General features: G+C 60.7%; 2 protein-coding genes across 3 annotated transcripts in view; one reads left to right on the plus strand and one right to left on the minus strand.

The window, feature by feature from the left end:
- Positions 1–18648, plus strand: TSC2 (TSC complex subunit 2). 2 transcript variants are annotated; one of them, XM_049768068.1, is made up of 40 exons: positions 1–334; positions 1287–1373; positions 1464–1574; positions 1964–2108; positions 2777–2894; positions 3118–3166; positions 3270–3395; positions 3476–3549; positions 4084–4210; positions 4412–4555; positions 5095–5232; positions 5679–5782; positions 5973–6054; positions 6387–6542; positions 6622–6738; positions 7207–7329; positions 7474–7580; positions 7675–7822; positions 8220–8342; positions 9049–9183; positions 10119–10308; positions 10798–10891; positions 11005–11107; positions 11214–11308; positions 12026–12154; positions 13001–13165; positions 13234–13386; positions 13461–13573; positions 13944–14132; positions 14336–14539; positions 15370–15500; positions 15591–16078; positions 16265–16340; positions 16421–16507; positions 16843–17029; positions 17125–17264; positions 17404–17482; positions 17554–17645; positions 17731–17829; positions 17904–18648. In XM_049768068.1, the coding sequence occupies exons 1-40, from the start codon at positions 197–199 to the stop codon at positions 18078–18080; spliced, it is 5343 nt and encodes a 1780-aa protein (XP_049624025.1). In that variant the 5' UTR covers positions 1–196; the 3' UTR covers positions 18081–18648. The 2 variants fall into 2 exon arrangements, with proteins under 2 accessions (XP_049624025.1, XP_049624024.1); XM_049768067.1 differs by lacking the exon at positions 12026–12154 and having other exon boundaries at positions 13004–13165.
- Positions 18235–22221, minus strand: part of PKD1 (polycystin 1, transient receptor potential channel interacting) — a 26452-nt gene continuing 22465 nt past the window's right edge. The window contains exons 35-46 of the mRNA XM_049768106.1: positions 22079–22164; positions 21738–21940; positions 21475–21669; positions 21251–21390; positions 21018–21130; positions 20742–20889; positions 20534–20659; positions 20284–20458; positions 19904–20194; positions 19698–19832; positions 19305–19613; positions 18235–19210 (exon numbers count right to left, since the gene is read on the minus strand). Of these exons, the coding sequence (XP_049624063.1) occupies positions 18788–19210; positions 19305–19613; positions 19698–19832; positions 19904–20194; positions 20284–20458; positions 20534–20659; positions 20742–20889; positions 21018–21130; positions 21251–21390; positions 21475–21669; positions 21738–21940; positions 22079–22164 (2344 nt within the window). The 3' untranslated portion in view covers positions 18235–18787. The remainder of the gene's footprint in view (positions 19211–19304; positions 19614–19697; positions 19833–19903; positions 20195–20283; positions 20459–20533; positions 20660–20741; positions 20890–21017; positions 21131–21250; positions 21391–21474; positions 21670–21737; positions 21941–22078; positions 22165–22221) is intronic.

A 22221-nucleotide genomic window follows, 5' to 3' on the forward strand; every position in this document is an offset into this window, starting at 1 on the left:
GATGGAGGCGACGGAGCTGGAGCTCGCGGCCCAGACGGGCCCGGACGGCCCCGGCGTGTAGCGGGCGCGGCGCGGGGCGAGTGACTCGCGGCCTGTCAGCTCACGGACGCCGGCTTGGCCCGAGCTGGTCGCGGGAGCTGACAGGCGGCCGCCGGGCTTGCTTGGACCCGGGCCCCGGCCGCGCCCCCTTCCCGCCATGGCCAAGCCCGCCAGCAAGGACTCGGGCCTGAAGGAGAGGTTCAAGATCCTGCTGGGCCTGGGGACCTCCCGGCCGCACCCCCGCTCCGCCGAGGGCAAGCACACGGAGTTCGTCGTCACCGCCGACATCCTGAGGGTAGTGGGGGGCGCCTCACCCTGGGTCTTGCAGTCCTGGTTGGGATTTGGGGGCCCCCCCGGGCTCCCTAAAGTGCGCCCTATTTTGTTGTTGTTTTGTTTGGGGGGGTCACGCCCGGCAGCGATCAGGGGTTCCTCCTGGCTCTGCATTCAGAAGTGACCCCTGACAGGCTCGGGGAGGACCTGTGGGGTGCCGGGATCGAACTCCAGTGAGCAGCATGCAAAGCCAAAGCCCTCCCCGCAGTGCTGTCTCTCCTGCTTTGATTCACGCAAAACTGCAAGTGCAAGGAGGCATCAGGCCTGTCGGGGAGAGACTCTGTAGCTCCTTCCTTAGCAGCCCTGCCTTGCCAAGCTCAAGAATATGGTTGGCACCCACGTTGGTTGGCAGCCTGCATCTCAGGCCCTGGGACAGTTTACCCAGCTGTCGTTTTTATTTATTTCTTTTCCTGATTGTCTGAACTCTTTATGTCGTCGTGTCTGACACCTGTTTGGCCCCGTGGAAGTGTTTCTGGTTCGGGGCTGGTGGAGGATGCGGGCAAAGGGCAAGGCACGGAAGTACTATGCAGCAAGGAATAGATAGGCACAATCTGCTCTTTGCCTGCTTGTGCTCAGTGAGACCACCAAGGCCTGCACTGTGGGTTTGCAGCATCCAGACTGGATGAATCTCGGACCCGGACAGGAGGGGGCAGCCTGTGGGGCCTGGAGGCGGAGGGCAGGGAGTTCAGAGTGCTGAAAAGTAACCCACTTCATTTCCATGGGGGCAAAGTTTCTTCAAGTTGAGGCAACTGCTGAAGATCCAACTGAGCATGACAGCTGACAGCAAGACAGACTGGTGCAGTGAATTTCCGCTGGTACAGGTGCTGTCGCTGACTGACCTCAGCAGCGGCTGGTCTGGGGTGTGCGGCAGTTGTCAGGGTAATGGTTAAAGAGATCTCTCCCTGCTCTGCCTCCAGGAACTGAGTATCGAATGTGGCCTCAATAATCGCATCCGGGTGATAGGGCAGATCTGTGAAGTTGCCAAAACGAAGAAATTTGAAGAGGTGGGTTTGTCCTAGATGGGCCTATTCCAACTCTGCTCTGTCTTTGCTCCCTGGAGCACCTGCTGATGGCCCCGTCTCCCACCCACACAGCATGCCGTGGAGGCACTCTGGAAAGCTGTCTCTGACCTGCTGCAGCCTGAGAGGCCACCAGAGGCTCGGCATGCGGTATTGGCCCTGCTTAAGGCCATTGTGCAGGGGCAGGTGAGGCTGGTCCCGTTCTGCTGGGCTGGGTGCTGACGATTCTGCAGGGGAGATCCAGGGAAGCCACTGGGGCCTCCACCTAGATGTCCTCGTGATTCCTCAACACTGGCATATAGGGGCTTCGTGTCAGGTGCCCACATGGCAGCCTGCTACCAGGCTGTCTGCCTGATGCTTCTTCCTTGGCCCCTGGTTTCTGCTTCCTGTGCCTTGTCTCCCGGTGGGGACACAGAGCTGGAGCACCGGGAGTGCCACGCTAGCAACCACAAACTCTGAAGCCTCTCAGGTGCTCCTTCATCCTTTCAGTCTTAATCTAGTAGCCCTGGGACACCCCACTCTATGTTGTGAGTATCTGGGCCCTGCTGTGTTGCCGACTGCTATTTTGCCTTCAGGGGGACCGCTTGGGTGTGCTCCGAGCCCTTTTCTTCAAAGCAATCAAGGATTATCCCTGTCGTGAAGACCTTCCTGAGAGGCTGGAGGTGTTCAAGGCACTCACAGACAACGGGAGACACATCGCCTATTTGGAAGAAGAGCTGGGTGGGTGCCCCTGGGTTGTCGGCTTTCCCAGCCTTGGCCATGCTCAGAACTGCAGGGGCCCAGAGAGGCAATGGGTGTTCTGGGGGCAGCCGGATTACACAGCTCTGCTGAGCTCAAGTCTCGTGGGAAGTTTGGCAAAACTGCAGGGATGAGACTTGGGGGCCAGTGGCCAAGGTGAGGACCTAAGTTGGGTCCTTGGCACCTACCAGGACCACCTGACATCTGGTCCTGTAGCGCCCCTAGGAGCATATTTCTGGGTCCCTATGTGGAACCGCTGTCTGGGTGGCCGAGAGGTGCCCAGAGTGACCCTGCGGTCCTCTGAGAGCTGATGGGAGTGACTTTCGGGTCCCCCTAGAGCTTCTGGGAGTGATTCCCCCAATTCCCCCATCGGGAGGATCTTGCTTCTGGCAGTAAGTACATGGTTCCAAGTAAGCCTAGACCTGGCCCAACCCAGTTTGCCTTTTGGGTGGTGCTGGAGGGAGCCTGTGTCAGTGGGTTTGGGTATCACCTGCCCCTGGACTGTACTTCCTCTGTCCTAACCATGCAGTTTCCTCAAGAGAGGATAGGGAGGAGGAGGCCGAGTAGATTCAGGCTTTGGTGCTGACAGGGACCATGGGAAGCCCTTGTGTGGGTCATGCTGACCTGCTGGTCTCCCATCTCTTTCCCAGCTGAGTTTGTCCTACAGTGGATGGACGTTGGCCTGTCCTCCGAATTCCTCCTGGTTCTTGTAAACTTGGTCAAGTTCAATAGCTGCTACCTGGACGAGTACATCGCGTCGATGGTCCAGTAAGCCCATTTCTGTGTATCCTTGGGTGGCTCTATCCTTTGGGGTACACTAGCTGTGGGGGCTCTATCCTTTAGGGTACACTAGCTGTGGGGCCTGGACTACTAAATGTGTTGGGGGATGAATGAGCTGATGTCTCCTATCCTGGGACATGGGCTGTGGCTCAGTTTCTGGGGTGTCTCCCTTGACCAGTGGGTCCCACTGATGCTAACACTTCCCCCACAGCATGATCTGCCTTCTCTGCGTCCAGACTGTGTCACCTGTGGACATCGAGGTCAGTGGCTGTTTGCTCGCCTCTGCCTGTGGTCCTGGGTCAGCACGGGGTGCCCATGTGACTGGGGTGCTGTCACCTGCCGTGACCCCCAGGGGCACCCCAGGTCTCTCTGCAGGTGCTGGACGCTGTGGTCTGCTACAACTGCCTGCCGGCTGAGAGCCTTCCACTTTTCCTTGTCACCCTGTGCCGCACCGTTAATGTGAAGGAGCTCTGTGAGCCTTGCTGGAAGGTGGGCAGGGTGCCAGAGTGGGAAGGGGGTTGCCTGTGGGGGCGCCCCACTTCACCTCATAGCCATGTCCTGTCTACCAGCTGATGCGGAACCTCCTGGGCACCCACCTGGGCCACAGCGCCATCTGCAACATGTGTTACATCATGGAGGACAGGCAAGTGGGTGCTGACTAGCCCCAAAGACTCTGGGGCTGCTCGAGGCGGGAGCCTGGCCCTTAGCAGCATAGGGTGTCTACCAGCCCTTCCCTCAGCAGCTTGGAGGTCAGAGTGTCCAAGCCCTACCACAGTGGATTTGGTCTTCCCCATCCCTTAGCTGTTTCCTGGTTGAGCCCCGTCGTGGGCTCCCTACACTACTGGGCATGAACCTGACTCAGCTTTGCTGGCGGCCACATGGCACTCACCTGTATGTGGTCAAGAAAACTATTCTCGCCTGCCTTGTGGCCTGGCTGCATGCTTTGGGTTTTCTGGCTCCAAGGAGGCTTCCCAGGGCTTTGATCTGAGGCGTAAACTGACCCTTGCATTTCTGCACCTGCTGACACTGTGTTGTGCCAGCGCTGAGGTTGGTTCCTGGCCCGCAACGGCGATTTAGAGGGATGGATGGGAGTTGGATCCTGCCAGAGCTGCTGAGCTGCCCCTCCCCAGCTTGCCATAGGCCTGAGCGGGCTGCTCACTCTCCGGGTTGTTTTCAGGGCCTACATGGAGGATGCCCCGCTGCTGAGGGGTGCTGTGTTCTTTGTGGGCATGGCTCTGTGGGGCGCCCATCGCCTATACTCTCTCAGGAACTCCCCGACGTCTGTGCTGCCATCCTTTTATGAGGTGAGTCTTGGGGTGCAGGGAGTGTCTGGGAGTTGGCAGGAAGTGTTTGCTGGGTTGTATCTGGTCCCCGCCTCACTGCAGGAAGGTCCAAGCTGTGTGGGGACCCCAGGACCAGTGAGTCAGAGCCCACTGCTGAAGACAGCCTCTGTGGCCCTTGTCCAGGGGTGTCATCATGACTGCACCTACTCCCGTCTGTCCTAGGCCATGACCTGTCCCAACGAGCTGGTGTCATACGAGATCGTCTTGTCTGTGACCAGACTCACCAAGAAGTACCGGCGGGAGCTGCAGGCTGTGACCTGGGATGTGCTGCTTTGCATCATGGAGCGTCTGCTCCAGCAGCTGCAGGTAAGGTGCCAGTGGCCCTTCCCAAGCTACCATCATATGGGCTTCCTGGCAGGGTTTGAGTGGGTGAGCCCAGGATCAGCCTTAGGAATGGGCCAGGCTACCATGGTCCTGCCAGCCGCACTCACATGATCCCTGAAAGCATCTAGAATGTCCATCGTACCTTTGCACAACTGTCAATGCTCAGGGGACATGGTGATTCTAGGAAACAGCCCTGGGGCTCCCATGTGCTGAGCAGACACTTGCCCTTTGAGGACCACAGCACTGACCCCTCCTGGCATTGAGGAGGCCAGGGCTGTGAGGAGACAAGTGTCTAGCGCTAGCTCAGAGCTGGACCTTCTGGGGACCATACCTTCAAAGGTGTGAGCTGTTGAAGGCCAGGCCAGGCCAGTGGAAAGGACGCCCAGACTCATGATGCTGATGGTGGGTGGAGCTTCTTCATGGAGTACAGCCAGGTTGTGTCCCAAATCCAGTGCTGTATTGGGGGTGGACTGTCATCTGTGCGGTCCCCTGGGGACAGTCCCCTCAACTTCATATTTTAGAACCTGGACAGCCCGAGCCTTAAAACCATCGTCCACGACCTGCTGAGCACAGTGGAGGAGCTCTGTGACCAGAATGAGTTCCATGGTTCCCGGGAGAGATACTTTGAGCTGGTGGAGAAATATGCGGACCAGAGGCCTGTGAGTGCCCACCCACTGCTCCCTGCCAGGTTCTGTGATATTCGGGGGGAGCTGGGCTGTGCCAAAGGCCTCTCTTTGGTGTCCTGTGTGTGCGCTGCGTGATGTGGCTGGGCTGCCAGGTGGAGGCGGGAGCCAGCCTGGTGCATCTGCCCTGTTCTACTTATGGCTCCTGGAGACTTGTTGCTTGGTGCATCTGCTCTGCAGGTGGCAGACGGGTCTTGCCATAAATGCTTAGCACGATGCCAGGGCTTTTAGGTGGTTCCACTCAGATTTTCACGCCTGCTTACTCCCACCTTTTTCTTGGGGTAGAGGGAACCCCCACCTGGGTCTGCGAGTGGCTGGTCTCACTTAGCCAACATCTTGGGCCCAGCAGCACAAGTGGGGGTTAGAAGGGACCCAGTGGAAGGGCGCTGCAAGCAGCTAACATATGTTGTTGTGTCTGCCAGGAATCCTCCCTGTTAAACCTGATCACATACCGAGCCCAGTCCATCCATCCTGCCAAGGACGGCTGGATTCACACCCTGCAGGCCCTCATGGAGCGGTTCTTCAGGTTAGCTGCTCCCAGACCCCGAGGCAAGGCCAGCCTTGGTGCTGAGAGTACCCAGTGTCTGCCCTGGAGGCCTGCTCCTAGTGAGCTGAACTCCCTGCCTCATGCTGGCCCAGGGCCGGGTGTTTGTCCCTCCCAGTTTTCTCCACTGGGTGCTCTGGGCCGTGTCCCAGCAGTGTCTGTTCCCCTGCAGGCACGAGTCGAGGAGTGCAGTGCGCATCAAGGTGCTGGACGTGCTCTCCTTTGTGCTGCTCATCAACAGGCAGTTCTACGAGGTGCGTCCTTCCTTGGCTCAGGCTCTGCGGGTATCCTGTGACAGGCACTCGTAACTGTCTTGCCCACTTTTCCCACCAACCTTCCCTCCATCTCCCCGCGATTGGTTTGCCTCATTCCCCCTTTCCCACCCCCCACTCACCCCATCTACCCACAGTCCACCCACCGTGTGCCCCACCATCCATGCTTGGGACCCCATCTTGCTTCAGGGCCACTTTTCCAGACAGCCTCTCAGTTCTCGGGCCTGTGCTTGGGCCAGTCTATACCCTGAACCACGGCCCCATAAGCTGAGTCCATCCTGTCAGGCCGTGCTCACTGGCTTGTGCTCACGCAGGAGGAGCTCATCAGCTCGGTGGTCATCTCCCAGCTCTGCCACATCTCCGAAGACCGAGACCACCAGGTTCGCAAGCTGGCCACACAGCTGCTGGTAGACCTGGCCGAGGGCTGCCACACGCACCACTTCAACAGCCTGCTGGACATCATTGAGAAGGTGGGGCCACCAGGGCAATGTGAGGCACAGGGGAGATGCCTCCCCAAGTGGCAGGGCTGACTTCGCTGCATCCCCCCAGGTCATGGCGCGTCCCCTCTCTTCGCCACCTGAGCTGGAAGAGAGGGACATGGCTGCGTACTGTGCCACCCTGGAGGATGTGAAAACTGCAGTCCTGGGACTTCTGGTCATTTTGCAGGTAGGTGCACTCAGGGTTACAGAACTGACCAGGGTCAGAGCTTAGTTCCCAGCTTCCTTGGTGGCAGATACCACCCACTGCCCTGTGTTCTGGGTGTGCCAGCTCAGCATCTGGCAGAAGTGGCTTGTTGCTCATCTCGAACGTGCCTGTTGCTCTGGGCTGGGCTGGGGTAATACTGGCTTCTGTATCTGGTGTAGTGTCTTGCTGGGCCCTCAGGCTGTTGTGGCTGCTGCTGTGGTGGCTTGTACCTGGCTCAACTGAATCTCTTCTGCTATGGGCCTGGCTGAGGCCTTGGCTCCAGGTGGAGTTGAGAGCTCGGGGTGTCCAGCTGTGTGCCCCAGGGTGGGTGTAGCCTGAGAAGGCATGTGGGGGTTACTCAGAGAAGAAGGCTCTGCAGTGGGCATTGCATGAGTGTTTGGGAGCGAGGTGGTGGGGTTGCAGACCTCACCTCCCCTGCTTCTTCTGCAGACCAAGCTGTACTGCCTGCCAGCCAGCCATGCCATGCGCGTGTACGATCTACTGGTTAGCCACCTGCAGCTGCATTACAAGTGTGGCTATTCGCTCCCCATCGCCAGCAGCATCCGGCTGCAGGTATTGCAGTGGGGGGGGGCACCTCCCAGTTCCTCACCGTCAGTCCAGCACATGGGTTGAAGAGCTGCAGAGTGCCCAGGAGCTGCCCCGAGGCCGTGGGTGGTGGACTTGTGAGGGGACTCAGCTGCCTGCCCTTCTTTGCAGGCCTTTGACTTCCTGTTGCTGCTTCGTGCTGACTCACTACACCGCCTGGGCTTGCCCAACAAGGACGGGGTCGTGCGGTTCAGCCCATACTGCCTCTGCGACTCCCTGTACGTGCCTTGTCGCCCTCTGCCCTGTCCTGGGGCTTGTCATCAGGTTGTAATAGCAGGTTTTCAGCTCAGTGCTTCTCCCCTCTATCCCTAGTGAGCCGGAGAGGGCCTCTGAAAAGGCCAGCAGCTCCCTATCGTTGCCCACGGGTCCTCCAGGCCCCTCAGTGCCGGGCCCCACTGTGCGCTTTGGCTCCCTGCCTTACGCCCGGCTCTTTCGCGCTCTGCTGCAGTGCCTGAAACAGGTGGGACTGGGGCTTTTGTGGGGCTTCAGGGTGGGATGGGCTGTGCCAGGGGCCACTGGGGGGGTCTCCATGTTCTCATTACGTAGGCTCAGGCAGATTTGGCTGCAATGTCTGGCTGGTGGCCATTTGAGGAGGTACCCATTGTCTTGTCCCTTTGTGTCCTATGACTTATGCTAGCCCTTAGTCATTGTTCCAGTGGACATTGGGCAGGCAACAAGCATGCGATCCTGGGTCCCTGCCAGGCAGGTGGGGAACAAACCCAACTCAGGACAAGGGTTACCCACTACTCTTGCTTTGGGAGCTGTGGATCTGAGGTGCAGGAACTTGGGGGACACAACGACCTCCCCACTGCCCAGCCTTTTTGTTCTCCAGCTCACACTCTGCTCTGCACCTGCAGGAGACAGACTGGAAGGTGCTGAAGCTAGTCCTGAGCCGGCTACCTGAGTCGCTGCGTTATAAGGTCCTCATCTTCACGTCCCCATGCAACGTGGACCAGCTCTCCTCAGCACTCTGCTCCATGGTAGCCCCGCATACCCCAGCAGGCATCCTGGGCCCACATCTCCTCTCTGTCCTGATGGGCAGAACAAGTGGGGCTGATCTGGTCTCTGTGAGGGGCCTGGCATCCTTCTGAGCACAGATGCCCAGCTGGCATAGGTGCCCTGGCCCCATCTCTTCTGTGGTAGAGGTTGGCACTCTGCTTCTTGGCTGTGGGATTTTGGAGGTTTGGTTTTTTTTGTTTCGTTTTTTTGTTTTGGGTCACACCCAGTAGTGCTCAGGGGTTACTCCTGGCTCTACACTCAGAAATTGCTCCTGGCAGGCTCGGGGGACCATATGGGATTCTGGGATTTGAACCAGAATCCTTCTGCATGCAAAGCAAACACCCTACCTCCATGCTTTCTCTCTGGCCCAGAGGTTTGGTTTTTGGCCACACCTGGTAGTGCTCAGGAGTTACTTTTGATTCTGCACTCAGGAATTAGTCCTAGGAGTCTCGAGGGGCTGGGGATTGATCCCAGATCAGCCATGTGCAAGCCAAACACCCCACTGTGCTATCGATCCAACCCAAACTTCTTATTGAGGGCTACGGTGCTGCTCCCAGTATTCAAGGACCAAAGGCCGCCTGTGTGCTGTGCCAGAGACAGTGGAGCCTTGTGGGCCCAAGTGGGGCTGAATCTGCCCCTGGTCTTCTGAGACCTGGTTGCAGCCCTTCACATGGGGGGCCTGGTCAGCTTTCAGGCCCCAAGACCCTGGACCGGCTTCGTGGTGCCCCAGAAGGGTTCTCAAGAACTGACCTTCACCTGGCTGTGGTCCCCGTGCTGACGGCACTCATCTCTTACCACGACTACCTGGACAAAGCCAGGCAGGTGCGTCGTCAGTCTGGGCATGGCATGTTCTCCCTGGCGGCTGACAGAGCTCTATCTATCCCAGTTCATTGTCACCCCTCAGGCCAGGGGGGAGTTTATGCTAGATGCAGTTACTCACGATATGTATACAGACCATCTGTGTATCTTTGTGCATGCGTTCGTGTACCCGTCGTGGAGACTCAGAAAGCATGCATGGCTGTGAGCGGGCCCTGATCATCCCCTCGAAGAGCTGTGGCTGGTCCCTGTCCCTCCCCACACTCTGGTGGCCTGTGGCCTTGTCACTGTTAAAGTTCACTCTGCTTCACCATGAGGGGCAGTATTCTTACAAGTTCAGATTCCACATCGGTCTTGGCCAGCTGGGGGTGCTGGAGCCTCAAGAGACTCCTGCCCCCCAGGTTCAGCCTCCAAGATGCTAATGGCCATGAGGGACCGAGGATCCTGCAAGGGATCCAGTAGGCCTGGCTGCCTGCCATCACCCTACTGATTGCCTTGTGCTGTGGCCTGAGCCAGCTGTGACCCCTGCAATGGAATGGGGGCAGCATATTCCTGCAGTGCAGGCATAGGAGATCTAGTGTGCAGGCCTGTAGAAGGTGCATAGGGTTGAGACTCTTTTTTTTTTTTTTTCCCTCTCTCCCTCCGCCCCTCCCTCGTGACTCTTGACTTTTTTTTGTTTTGGGGCCATGCCTGGCGGTGCTCAAAGATCACTCTTGGCAGTGCTGGGTGGACTAGTTTGGGTGCTGGGAATTGAACCCAGTTGGTCATGCAAGGCAGGTGCCTTCCCTGTTGCACTCTTGCTTTTACCCTCAGGCCCGAGTTTCAAGCTTTTGTTATTCACCTCTATAGAACATTCTAGGGAGTGGTGGGGTTCCTTGCCCAGACCAAGGAACGGTGGCAGGGTCTGGACAGGCAGCCGCTGACAGTCTATGTCCCCTCAGCGGGAGCTAGTATACTGCCTGGAGCAAGGCCTCATCTTCCGCTGTGCCGGCCAGTGTGTGGTGGCGCTGGCCACCTGCAGCGTGGAGATGCCCGACGTCATCATCAAGGCCCTGCCTGTGCTGGTGGTGAAGCTCACGCACATCTCGGCCACTGCCAGCATGGCCGTTCCCCTGCTCGAGTTCCTGTCTAGTAAGTGGGTTCTGCATGTATAGGTGGACCTAACGGTCAGCTGCTCTCATAGCTCACCCGGCCTTGGCCTGGCCTCTTGTGTACCCCCAGAGCTTGGGCTCATAGGAGGTGCTGGGGATGGAAGCCTGATGGGTCTGAGGCAGGCCCATGTCTCCTGCCATGCTGCCTCTTTGGGCCTTGGCTGTTTTGTTTTGTGGCTACCTCCAAGCCACAAGATCCAAGGACCCTGCTGGTGACTCTGGGCCAAAACTCCAGAGGTATGGTGCCAGGGACACAGCCATCTGGTGCACTGGCCAAGACCGCCATACCTGGTTTAGACACCTCACTGTTGCAGCCCTTGTGCTGCTCTGGCTGCAGTCACAGACACGTAGAACACTGCTGGGACTTTCAGTAGGGCGTGCTGGGCGGTGCCCTTCCCCCCACTCCACCCCCACCCCTGCGGCCCCTGACATGGCGTGACTGATGGTCCCTCCTGCTATCCTGCCCCAGCCCTGGCCCGGCTGCCGCACCTCTACCGAAACTTCGCTGCTGAGCAGTACGCCAGCGTGTTCGCCATCTCCCTGCCCTATACCAACCCATCCAAGTGAGTGTGCGAGTATCTGGAGGTCCCCGGGTGACAGCCTGCTGGCCTCTGAGACCTCAGCTTCCGGCATGTTCCCTGGGGTAAGGGCTCTCTGGGGGCCTCTCGCTCCCCAGATTCAACCAGTACATCGTGTGCCTGGCCCACCACGTCATCGCCATGTGGTTCATCCGGTGCCGCCTGCCCTTCCGCAAGGATTTTGTTCCCTACATCACCAAGGTAGGTGCGGGGCACCTCACATCCAGTCAGTCTGGCCCAGTGTGCGAGGGTGAGTGGGCAGACGCACCCGCCCGCTCCCTCCAGGTCTGCTTGTTGCTCTGCCCAGGGCCTGCGTTCCAACGTGCTCCTCTCGTTCGATGACACCCCCGAGAAGGACAGCTTCCGGGCGCGGAGCACCAGCCTCAACGAGAGGCCCAAAAGGTGCGAGCAGAGGGGCGGGTGTGGGCCTGTGTGAGGTGGGATGGGGAGGCTGGGCAGGGCCCCCCCCAGGGACAGCAGCCTTTGCTGGGGCCCCCTTAGCGTGGAGTCATTGTGCCTCCCTGCTGCGTCGGGGCAAGCCTGGGCTTGTGTTGAGGCGCCTGAGAAGCGGGACCCTGGCCTGGATAGGGGCCACCACTCCCACCTCCTCCCTGCTCGCACCCAGACTGGACAGGGGCCTCCTTCTGTGCCTCCCCTGCTGCCCCTCCCTGCTTCACCCGGCCCCTTGCTTGTCAGGGCCGCTTTGTCCAGTGGAAGGCGCTGTGTTCGGCCGTGCTCGAATCCCCCGCCAAGCCCTTCCCTCCGCCGCCCTGTGCCTGCTCCCCTGCAGCCGACCTTTCGGGGCCTTGTCCCGGGCCTGGCTGGTGCTGGCCTCTGCAGGGGGGGTCTGGGCTGCATAGCTTGGACCGTGCTGCGGGGTTCGCACGAGTGTCAGTTCTCCGCTGGGGGGGGCGCCTCGTGTGAAGCCGTCTCCTCACCATGTTTATGAGATGTCTGTTTTGTTTTTTTTTCCTCCCGCTCACTGGCCTCTGGCATGGCCTTGTCCCTGCGCGGGCGCTCCATTCTCACCCTGTGACCTGTGACCTTTCCTCCTCCTCCACTGGCTTCCTGTCCTTGGGGCTGGGCTGTGGGGCTTGGGGCCTCCCCCTCCCCCGGTAGTCTGAGGGTAGCCAGGCCCCCCAGACAAGGCCTGAGTAACTCTGCGCCTGTGAAAGAGCTCCTGGAGAGCTGTGCTGCCGAGGCCTTCCGCTGCCGCAGCATCAGTGTGTCCGAGCAGGTGGTCCGCAGGTAGTGGCTCTGCCGGCTGGGGCACGGGGGGAAGGGAATGCATGGGGCTGCTGGTATGACCTCCGCGCTGGAGCCACAGTGGCCCCCCCGGAGCCTGGTGGTGAGGGGGGAAGGTTGCATTCTGCCCCAAGCCTCACATGCTGCTTGGGGGAACCAGGCAGGCCCAGGACACTGGAGTCTCTTCAGTGGGAACTGTGGGTCAGGAGAACCCACTGTGCCCCAGGCTTGTTTTCGTCACCTCCGGTGGTCTTGAGCTGCTGCTGCTCAGTCGGGGCATCCCCCTTCCCTGGACTTTTGGGGTCCTGCTAAGTAACTGCCCCTGGTCCCCCAGATGCCCGCTGGCCCTGGGCTGTGCCACTGAGGATAGGGGTGGTCCTCTGTCCAGGGTGGCAGATAGGTTATCCTCACAGTCATGTTCTAGCAAATTCTCTGGTGAGCCACACGTGGCCCAGAGTCTGAATTGGCATCAGGATTCCCCCTCCTAACCCTCCCCATGAGGGAGACGTGGAGCACAGGCTGCCTGGGCCCATACGTGGGGCCCTCGCCCTCTCTCCGGCCAGGCGTGTGGGCAGAATGCAATCTTGGTGTGTGCGTGTGTGGGTTGCGTGTCTGCATGACTGGACTGGCCCCTCCCCGACCCTGAGCCCAGTGCGTGCTTGGTGCTCCATCTCACCCCACCCTGCCCTGCACCTGGCCTCTGTCTCCTCTGGGTTCTTGAGGCTGTGGCTAGTTGCCACCTGCCCTGGCAGTCTCCAAAAGTCCTTACCACCTGCATGCCTGAGCTTGGCCGTGGTGGTCGGTGCTTCAGCCCTGCCAGCCCCTCACCGCCATGGCCTGTCCCTCTAGCAGGATCCACACATCCCTCACCAGTGCCAGCCTGGGGTCCGCAGATGAGAGCTCGATGGCGCAGGCTGATGACAGCCTGAAGACCCTCCACCTGGAGCTCACGGAGACGTGTCTGGACATGATGGCCAGATATGTGTTCTCCAACTTCACGGCCGTCCCCAAGAGGTGGGTGCAGATGCAGTCCTGGGTGGGGTCTACCTGGTGCTGCGCTGACCTGCTCGCTGCCCTTTCAGGTCCCCTGTGGGCGAGTTCCTTCTGGCTGGTGGCAGGACCAAGACCTGGCTAGTCGGGAACAAGTTGGTCACGGTGACGACCAGCGTGGGCACCGGGACGCGCTCTCTGCTGGGCCTGGACTCAGGAGAGCATCAGGGCAGCCCAGAGCTGAGGTGAGGCGCCCCCACCCCTCCTGAGCCAGCCCCTCTGGAGCCCTGGCCCCCCTCATCTTCCATTGGGCCCTCAGCCCCAGGCCTGGCATGCACGCGCGTCAGACGAAGGAAGCTCCCGCCAAGCTAGAGTCCCAGGCTGAGCAGCAGGTGTGCCGAGGGGCTCGCGACCGGGTCCGCTCCATGTCTGGTGAGTCCCGACCCTCATTTCTCCTGTGGGGCTTGGGATATGTCATGGGGTGCTCTGGGGTCAGAACTACAAGAAAGAGGGAGATCTGGGAAATTGGTGGTGGGAATCTTGCACTGGTGAAAGGGGGTGTTCTTTACATGACTGTAATCATACAACTACAGTCATATTTGTAATCACAGTGTTTAAATAAAGATAATTTAACAATTAAAAAAACAAATAAAGAACTGCAGGAAAGCTCCCTTGGAGGCTTTCCTCAGCAGCTCCGGGTCCCTGTATGGGAGAATTACCAGGCCAGGCATGGCTGAAACAATGGTCTGCTAGTGGCTGTGCCTGGGTAGGTGGCTCACCAGCCCTCCCTCCCTCACCCCAGGGGGCCATGGCCTTCGCATGGGACCCCTGGACGCTCCAGCCCCCCACTTCCCAGGCAGCCCTGCTGCTGCAGCTCCAAGTGCACCCGCGGGTGTCTGGCAGCCAGCTCAGAAGGAGAAAACAAACCTGGCCGCCTACGTGCCGCTGCTGACACAGGGGTGGGCAGAGATCCTGGTACGCAGGCCCACAGGTACGTTCGGCGTCATGGGGCACTATTTTATCTCCCTGGACTCAGGCCAGCAGACATTCATCACCCGACCCCCATAGCAGGGAGCATAGGGCTCGGTGGGCTGCCCTAGGACTGGCCCTACCTTCATCACTGTGGAGGTCTGTCTCCAGATGGGCTTGAGTCCTGGGGTCTGGGCTTGGGGTGATCAGCTGTCTATACTGCAGGGAACACCAGCTGGCTCATGAGTCTGGAGAACCCCCTGAGCCCCTTCTCGTCCGACATCACCAGCATGCCGCTGCAAGAGCTGTCCAATGCGCTCATGGCTGCTGAGCGCTTCAAGGAACGGCGGGACACAGCGCTCTATAAGTCACTCTCGGTGCCGGCCGCCAGCTCGGCCAAGCCACCACCTCCACCGAGGTCCAACACAGGTGAGGGCCAGGCAGTAGCACAGTGCAGAACATGCCTGACCTGGATTCCTTCCCCAGCACCCCACATGGTTTCCAGGCACCTCTGGGAGTGATTTCTGTGTGCAGAGTCAGGAGTGACCCCTAAACATGACTGGGTATGGCCCCAAAACTAAAAAAAAAAAAAAATCCCAAATGCCAGTAAGCTAGCTCCAGTGCAGCAGCAGGACTCTGCCTGGTAAGACCAGCAGGAGCCAGTGGGGCCTGGCAGGTCTGGGCAGGGGCTGCCTGTGCTGGCCATAATTCAAGGGCTATGCTCAGTTAGTTGCCTCTCCCCTGCGACTGTAGGAGTGCTCATCTGCCTGTGACTGGCGAGTCACCCAGCTCTATCCTGGGCCCTTGTTACTTGGTGCTGACTCTTATGCTCTATAACTAACTCTTATGCTCGCTTGCCCTGCCCTGGCAACCACGGGCTGATGCTTTGCCTCTTACTGTCCCTGCATGGCCAGGCCTGAGAAGGACACAGTAGTGAGCAGCAGGGGCAAGCCTGACTCAAAGCTCTGCTGGACTCTCCTGGCCTTGTGACTTCATTCAGGCCCAGACCCTGGATGAACTCTGGCTCTGCGCACTGAGCCTCATTCACTGGACTTGAGTCTGGGGTCTCTTCTGGGCTGGCCTCCTGATGCTGCCTCTGGCCTGGCCTGCCCTGCCCTGCCTCCTCACCCTACTCTGGGCCACATGGCCCTTGTCCCTGCTTCTGTTGTGTGTGGAATCACTGTAGAGGGCAGAGCCTGAGCACTGTGACCAGGAGGAGCTGGACACAGGTCTGTCCCCAACAACTTCTGTTCCCCCAGACTCGGCTGTAGTTCTGGAGGAGGGCAGGCCAGGTGAAACCATGCTGGCTACGGATCCCCCCGGTTTGGAGGACCTAGGGCCAGCCCTGGACTCGGATGGGCATGGGCGTTGCTCTGCGCCAGTCAGCCGTGTGAGTGTCGCCAGCTGTGGGTACTCACTGAAAAGGCCGTGGGTTTCAACAGCCAGCTGGCCCAATACCAACTCCTGCCCTTCCCTGCAGTCGTCCTCCACCTCCAGCCAGGAGGAGAAGTCACTTTGCGGAGACACAAGTTCTGAAGGAATCCCCATCGAGCGGGCTGTGTCTGAGGGCGTCCGGCCCTCCGCCGATCTCTCCTTCCAGCCCGCCCAACCCCTCAGCAAGTCCAGCTCATCGCCTGAGCTGCAGACATTGCAGGATGTGCTGGGGGGTCCTGGTGACCAGACTGGAGGGGGCCGCCTGAGCCCCGAGACCAAGGCCCGCTCCCAGTCAGGGACTCTGGACAGGGACGGCGCACCCTGGCCGGGTCCAGGCAGGGAGAGCCGAGGGCCAGCCCCACCTGAGGGCCCTGCATCCACCAGTTGCCCCCACTCACCCACCGGCCTGCGACCCCGAGGCTACACCATCTCTGACTCAGCCCCATCCCGCAGGGGCAGGAGGCCTGACCGGGAGGCCTTCAGAGCCAGGGCTGGGGCCTCCAACCCTGAGAAGGTGCTGGGCATCAACCCTAGGTGAGCCAGTGCTAGGACTCCGGGGTTCTGTTGGGGAAACCAGAGGTGGGGTCTGGGAGTCTCATGGAGGACCCTGGGGACCTGGGGTTGTCCCTGAGACCACTGGGGGCCAGTGCTGGGAAGGACCATGGGGACGGGGGGAAATCATGGGGTTGGGGTTCCTTTAGCTTTGTCCTGGCTCTGCAGCTTCGTGTTCCTGCAGCTCTACCACTCGCCGTTCTTTGGGGACGAGTCCAACAAGCCCATCCTTCTGCCCAGTGAGGTGTGTTTGCACGTGGGCAGGACCCTGGGTCTGTGGGTGGGTACCTGGGTCAGCTCAGGCTGACTTCTCCCATGCTGCAGTCCTTTGAACGCTCTGTGCAGCTGCTTGACCAGATTCCATCCTACGACACACACAAGATCGCAGTCCTTTACGTGGGGGAAGGTCAGGTGAGCTGGGGCAGGCTGGGCACTGGTGTCCTACGCCAGTGCCAGGATGAGGGCAAGGAAGTGGGGGTGATGCTGCCTGGACTCAGGTGTTGTGGGAGGAGTGATGGCAGGAATTGGTTGGCGCTGCTGCCACCTGGAGGTGCCTGCTGGGACAACCCCCCCCCCAGAGCTATCCCTGGTTGCCCAATTGCAGTGATGGGGCAAGGGCACAACCAGGCTCCTGTTGAGTGGAGAGCTCAGAGCTGCGTGGATTGTGTGGACAGTGTGACTGCGTAGGGCTCAGGCTCTGCCCCACACAGCTGGACACCACCTTGCCTCCCTCCATCTGCTTGCAGAGCACTGACGAGCTGGCCATCCTGTCCAATGAGCACGGCTCTTACCGCTACACCGAGTTCCTCACAGGCCTGGGCAAACTCATCGAGCTCAAGGACTGCCAACCGGACAAGGTGTACCTGGGTGGCCTGGACGTGGGTGGCGAGGATGGCCAGTTCACCTACTGTTGGCATGACGACATCATGCAGGGTGTGGTCCTAGGAAGGGCAGGGTCTGCCTGCTGGGGTGGGGGGCAGGAGGGGGAGGGTCCCAAGGCCCAACTCAGCCCCTGTTCTGCATCACAGCCGTCTTCCACATCGCCACCCTGATGCCCACCAAGGACGGGGACAAGCATCGCTGCGACAAGAAACGGCACCTGGGCAATGACTTTGTGTCCATAGTGTACAATGACTCCGGGGAGGACTTCAAGCTGGGCACCATCCGAGTGAGCAGGCGGGCACACACTGCCTGGACCCTTGAGCAAATGGCGGCTATGCCTGTTCCTCACGCTCCTCTGGTAGCATGAGCTGGGGCCATGGGCCTGGGCCTCGGGGCTATGCTTCAGCTCATCTCTCACCATGCAGGGCCAGTTCAACTTTGTGCATGTGATCATCACTCCCCTGGACTATGAGTGTAACCTGGTGTCCCTACAGTGCAGGAAAGGTGAGGCCACAGGTGGGAGGGGCGGGCGATGTGGGCAGGTCTGAGCCTTAGCCACTCCTCCCTCTCACCAGACATGGAGGGCCTTGTAGATACAAGCATGGCCAAGATCGTGTCTGACCGGAACCTGTCCTTTGTGGCTCGCCAGATGGCCTTGCACGCCAATGTAAGTGCAGGAGGCTGGGGGGTCCAGAGGCTCAGCATTGGTGAGCTCACCAGTGGGGCTCACCCATTGGTACCTCCTCCCCCAGATGGCCTCGCAGGTACACCACAGCCGCTCAGACCCCACTGATATCTACCCCTCCAAGTGGATCACCAGGCTCCGCCACATCAAGCGGCTCCGCCAGCGGGTAAGGCAGTGGGCAACTTCAGGTGGGCTGGGCCGGGCCAAGGGCACCGTCTCAGGAGGTCCCTGTGCCCTCAGCTACGCGAGGAAGCCCATTCAACTGCCCATTCAACTGTGGCCAGCGTCCCGCTGTTGCCACCCATGCAGACCCCAGGCCATGCCAAGGCTCCAGCACACATGCCCGAGCCCACCTACGAAACAGGCCAGCGGAAGCGCCTCATCTCGTCCGTGGATGATTTCACAGAGTTTGTGTAGGACCACGTGGTCCCATACTGGAGACCCCAAACTGGAGCAGGAGCCCAGGCCCCCTGCTGCCACCATGTGAGCAAGCAGAGCAGCCACGTAGGATGCCGAGTCTTCGGGTGAATAAAGCTCTGGGCTGCAACTTGGGACACTCAGACCAACGGAGTCTCAGCCAAGTCCTTTATTGACTTCGTCAGAGGGGCGGGGCTATTGCTGCACTGCAGGGCACTGCCCCATCTGGCATGGCCTGACACCAGCAGGGGTCACTGCTGTGCCTCCCAGGGGCCCAGGGACACCCCCTGACACAAGGGCTGCAGCAGCCACCAGGCCTCCGGGCCCCTTGAGAAATGGAGGATGCACAAAAATACACACCTTTACCCCGTATAAATTACACACAGACACACGGACAGAGCTGGAGTTGCAGGTACTCAGCAGGGGCACAGGAGGTAATAATTTAGGGGGGAGGGGTGCAGGGTCCCTCCCAGGGGTTTGGATCCTTAGCGAGGAGGGGTCTGCCCAGGAGGAGGAGGGGCACAGCCCACTGAACCTGAGGACTCAGGAAATAAATTAGCGTCTCAGAGGCTGGGCCCTGAGTGCAATACTGCCGGGATGGGGGCCTGGGCCTAAAGTGCTGAAGCCCAGAGACGCGCTCGGGCCATGTGCAGCGGCTCTGAGGCAGCAGAAGCTAATACTGAGTGGTGGGGCCCGCCCAGAAGGGCCTAAGTGCTGCTGGGGTGGACCTTGTTCTTGGTCCAGAAGGAGGCTTTGCTGGGGCCTGGGGTTGGGCGGCTGGGCAGGGTGGGCCGCAGGCCTGGGGGCAGCGAGGCTGTGCCCCTGCGGCCCTGCAGGCCCTGCAGCTGCTGCTCCAACTGATACACGTCCTCTGTGGCTTGGTTGAGTCGGTCGAACTGGGCCAGCAGGGCCTCAAACACAGCCTGGAGACAGGAGGGCTCGGGTTCCACCCGGGGTCCCGGTCGGCCCAGACTCAGTCCGTCCAGCTGGCTGGAGGCGGTGGAGGGGCGCGAGGTGTCTGAGCCCCCTGATCCCCTGCTGGGCAAGGGCTCATCCTGGGGCAGCTTGGAACCTCTGGAGGAGCAGGAGGGCAGCGGCTCCACCCCCTCGAAGCGGACTCTGTGGCGGAACTGGGGGCGGCACAGGGGCTCAGTCAGTCCAGCTGCGCCCTGGGCTCATGGGGCCCAGGGCATGTCCCTCTCCCCCCCACTGGGCCGTACCCACCTCCTTGACCTTGCTGAAACCCATCCAGAGGCGCAGCCTCCTCAGGAAGAGCTCCACCATTTCGTAGTCCTGAGGCTCCCAGGCAGGGCGGTAGAGGTCTCCACGCAAAGCACGGTAGCGCCATCGCAGCAGCACCGTGCCCAGACGCAGGGCCCCCCACAACCTCAGTGCCCAGAGCCCTGTGCAGAGCAGAGGACACAGGCGCCAGGGTTCGGTAGGGCACAGCTGGGCAGGCACCCCAATCCCGGGGCACAGCACCAAGAGAGCCAGGGCTGTGCTCCGCAGCGAGTCCACGCAGGAGGAGACCAGCTGTGGAGAGCACCATGCTGCATGGTCAGAAATGCGGGGGGGAGGGACTGACATCCCGCCCGCCCCACTTGGCAGGGCACCTACCAGGACAGACAGCTGCGTGTAGGCTGCGGCCAGTACCACCAGGCCAAGGGCCACCCCTGCCAGCTCTGGCAGCGCGTGGCACAGCGTCTTTCCAAACACCGACCACTGGCGTACAAAGCGCAGCTGCTGGGCCGCCTGTGGGCAAGGGGCATCAGCTGGCTGCCAGCCCCCACCTGCGCCCCTCACCCCCCTCGGTCCACTCTCACCTTGACCAGAATGAGGAAGAGCAGCGAGGCGGCCAGGCCACGGGCTGAGGCGCTCAGCTGTGCCACTTGGTCAAAGCTGGTGAAGCGGCGGGGACGCAGGCGCACGAAGCGGGTCCACTGGAAGTCCGCTGCGCCCAGCTGGGCCAAGCGCACAAGCGCTGTGGTGGCCGTCAGCGCCACCAACAGCCACCGTGCCCAGGCCACCGGCCTGGCCCAGCGTGTGCGTCCTTCCCGGCGCCAGGCGCGCACCTCGGTCACGGAGAAGTAGAGCGCAAACAGCAGCAGGATCACCTGGGGACAGGGCGGACAGGTACGTGAGCAGATCAGAGGTGGGGGCCAGGTGTATGGGCAGGACAGAGGTGGGGACCAGGCAGACTCACTGAGGTGAGCAGAGGCAGGGACAGGCCTGAGCTCAGGCGCCGAAGGGCAAACGGGCTGACGCTGAGAGCAGTCACGGCACGTCCAGATGCCGGGAACTCGAGGCGCAGAGTGACGGCGGCATGTAGCCCCACAGCCGGGCTGTAGCGTGTGAGCTCCACGAACACAGCCCGGCTCCTGGCGGCGGGGAGGAAAAGTCAGGGGACGTGACAAGGGCTACCAGTGGGAGCCAGCGGGAGTAGGGCCACCCACCTGTTGTCGATCCAGTTGTGGAGCTGCAAGAAGTGCAAGCGGGCGAGGCTCTCCTGCAGGCTGAGGCCCAGCTCCTGTATGTAGCCGCCACTGTCATACACGGCGCAGTGGCCCCAGTACCACACTCTGTGGATGAGTAGGCAGGTGACAGTTAGAGCTGCCCCTGCAGGCACAGGGACCTGGCACCCGCCCTCTCCTCCTTGCTCACCCCAGCAAATCGGGTGGGGAGTAGGCCCAGGTCTCAGAACTATTGGGGGCAGCGGTGCCCCAGCCAAGGCCATAATCCTGAGTGCTGAAGCCACTGCTGGCTGCCGAGCAGGAACCTAACTCCATGCCAGGGGGCTGTGGACAGATTGCTGGAGGCAAGGGCAGTCAGAGACATTCAGTGTGTGCCTGCTGCCAGAGCTGACTCTGCAGCTCCTTCCTAGCCACCTAAGGACAAGGAAGCAGAGGCCAGGCCTAGGGACCCCAGACCCCAGCTCACCTTCCTGCAGCCGCACCTGCCGCAGGCGCGGGGGCCCTAGCTCTGGGCTGCTCTGGTTGCTGTGCACAAAGGGAAGCAGTACCTGGGACATCCAGGGCCAGAAGTCCTGGGACCTGCCGGGAACATGCAGCATCCATCTGTGGCACCCAGCAACATCAGGGGGCCCTCAAGGACCACATAGCCCTGCCCGTATTGCCCGGGAATGCGAGGGTAGGGGGCAAGAGGTTCCCTACCGGGTAATGGCCAGAAAGGTGTGGCTGTCCAGCTCCTGTTTGATGGCGTTCTGCAGACGGAAGGCATGCCCGTGGCTTGCGGCATCCCCATAGTTGGCGAGCAGTGCCACCAGCAGGAAGAGCATGTATACCAGGAGGCTCTGCAGGATTGGCCTGGCGTCAACAGAGCTATGGAGGGGGATGGGGGGGGCGGAGGTGTGGGGAGAAGGGCGACTTGTGCTTACCCGAAGCATCCGGTGCAGCCTCTTCACCTTCCGGGCCTCCTCCTTCGCCAGGAAGAGCGCGAAGCCATGTGGGGGCCGCACGCGAGGCACCCGCTCATTCACAGGCGTCACAGCCGGGCACTCCACCAGCGTGTCGTCCTCATCAGGGTGCAGCCGCTTGGCCACCAGGGAGAAGTACAGAGCTTCCAGCAGGACCTGCAGACGGGCCATGTAAGCTGGGTAGCTGGGCCCAGGCCCGCAGCATAGCCCCCTCGGCCACTCACCTTGAGAGGCTCCCAGCCCAGGAAGGAGGCCAAGAAGCTGCAGCTGCTGGACATCAGCCACATGAGGTTCACGTGTGGCGGGAAGCCGGCACCCAACCAACCAGACACAGCCACGGCCACGGCTACCAGGAGCAAGCTGAGCCCGTGGGCTAGAGGTGCACACCAGGCAGGCAGCAGGCGCTTCCGCAGACCCTCGGCCAGCCCTGGGAGCAGAGAGGCAGTGAACAACAGCTGGGCAGGGGCAGCAGGTGGGGGTAAGCAGGGCCTGTCTGAGAGGGGGAGGAGGGTGTGGGACATGGGTCGGTCTGAGGGAGATGGCAGGTTGGGGATGTGGGCCCTACCTGATTGGGAGTGCGGGCACTGGGCCAAGGCCGGGCCAGTTTGCGGAAGCTCCTCAGGCTCCATTGGAACCCCAGGCATGCAGCACCTGCAGCAGGTCAGAGAAGTGTGAGCTGGTCACAAGCCCAAGGATAGGGGACACCAC

Source organism: Suncus etruscus, chromosome 2 (assembly GCF_024139225.1).
Source record: "Suncus etruscus isolate mSunEtr1 chromosome 2, mSunEtr1.pri.cur, whole genome shotgun sequence".
Classification (NCBI taxonomy): domain Eukaryota; kingdom Metazoa; phylum Chordata; class Mammalia; order Eulipotyphla; family Soricidae; genus Suncus; species Suncus etruscus.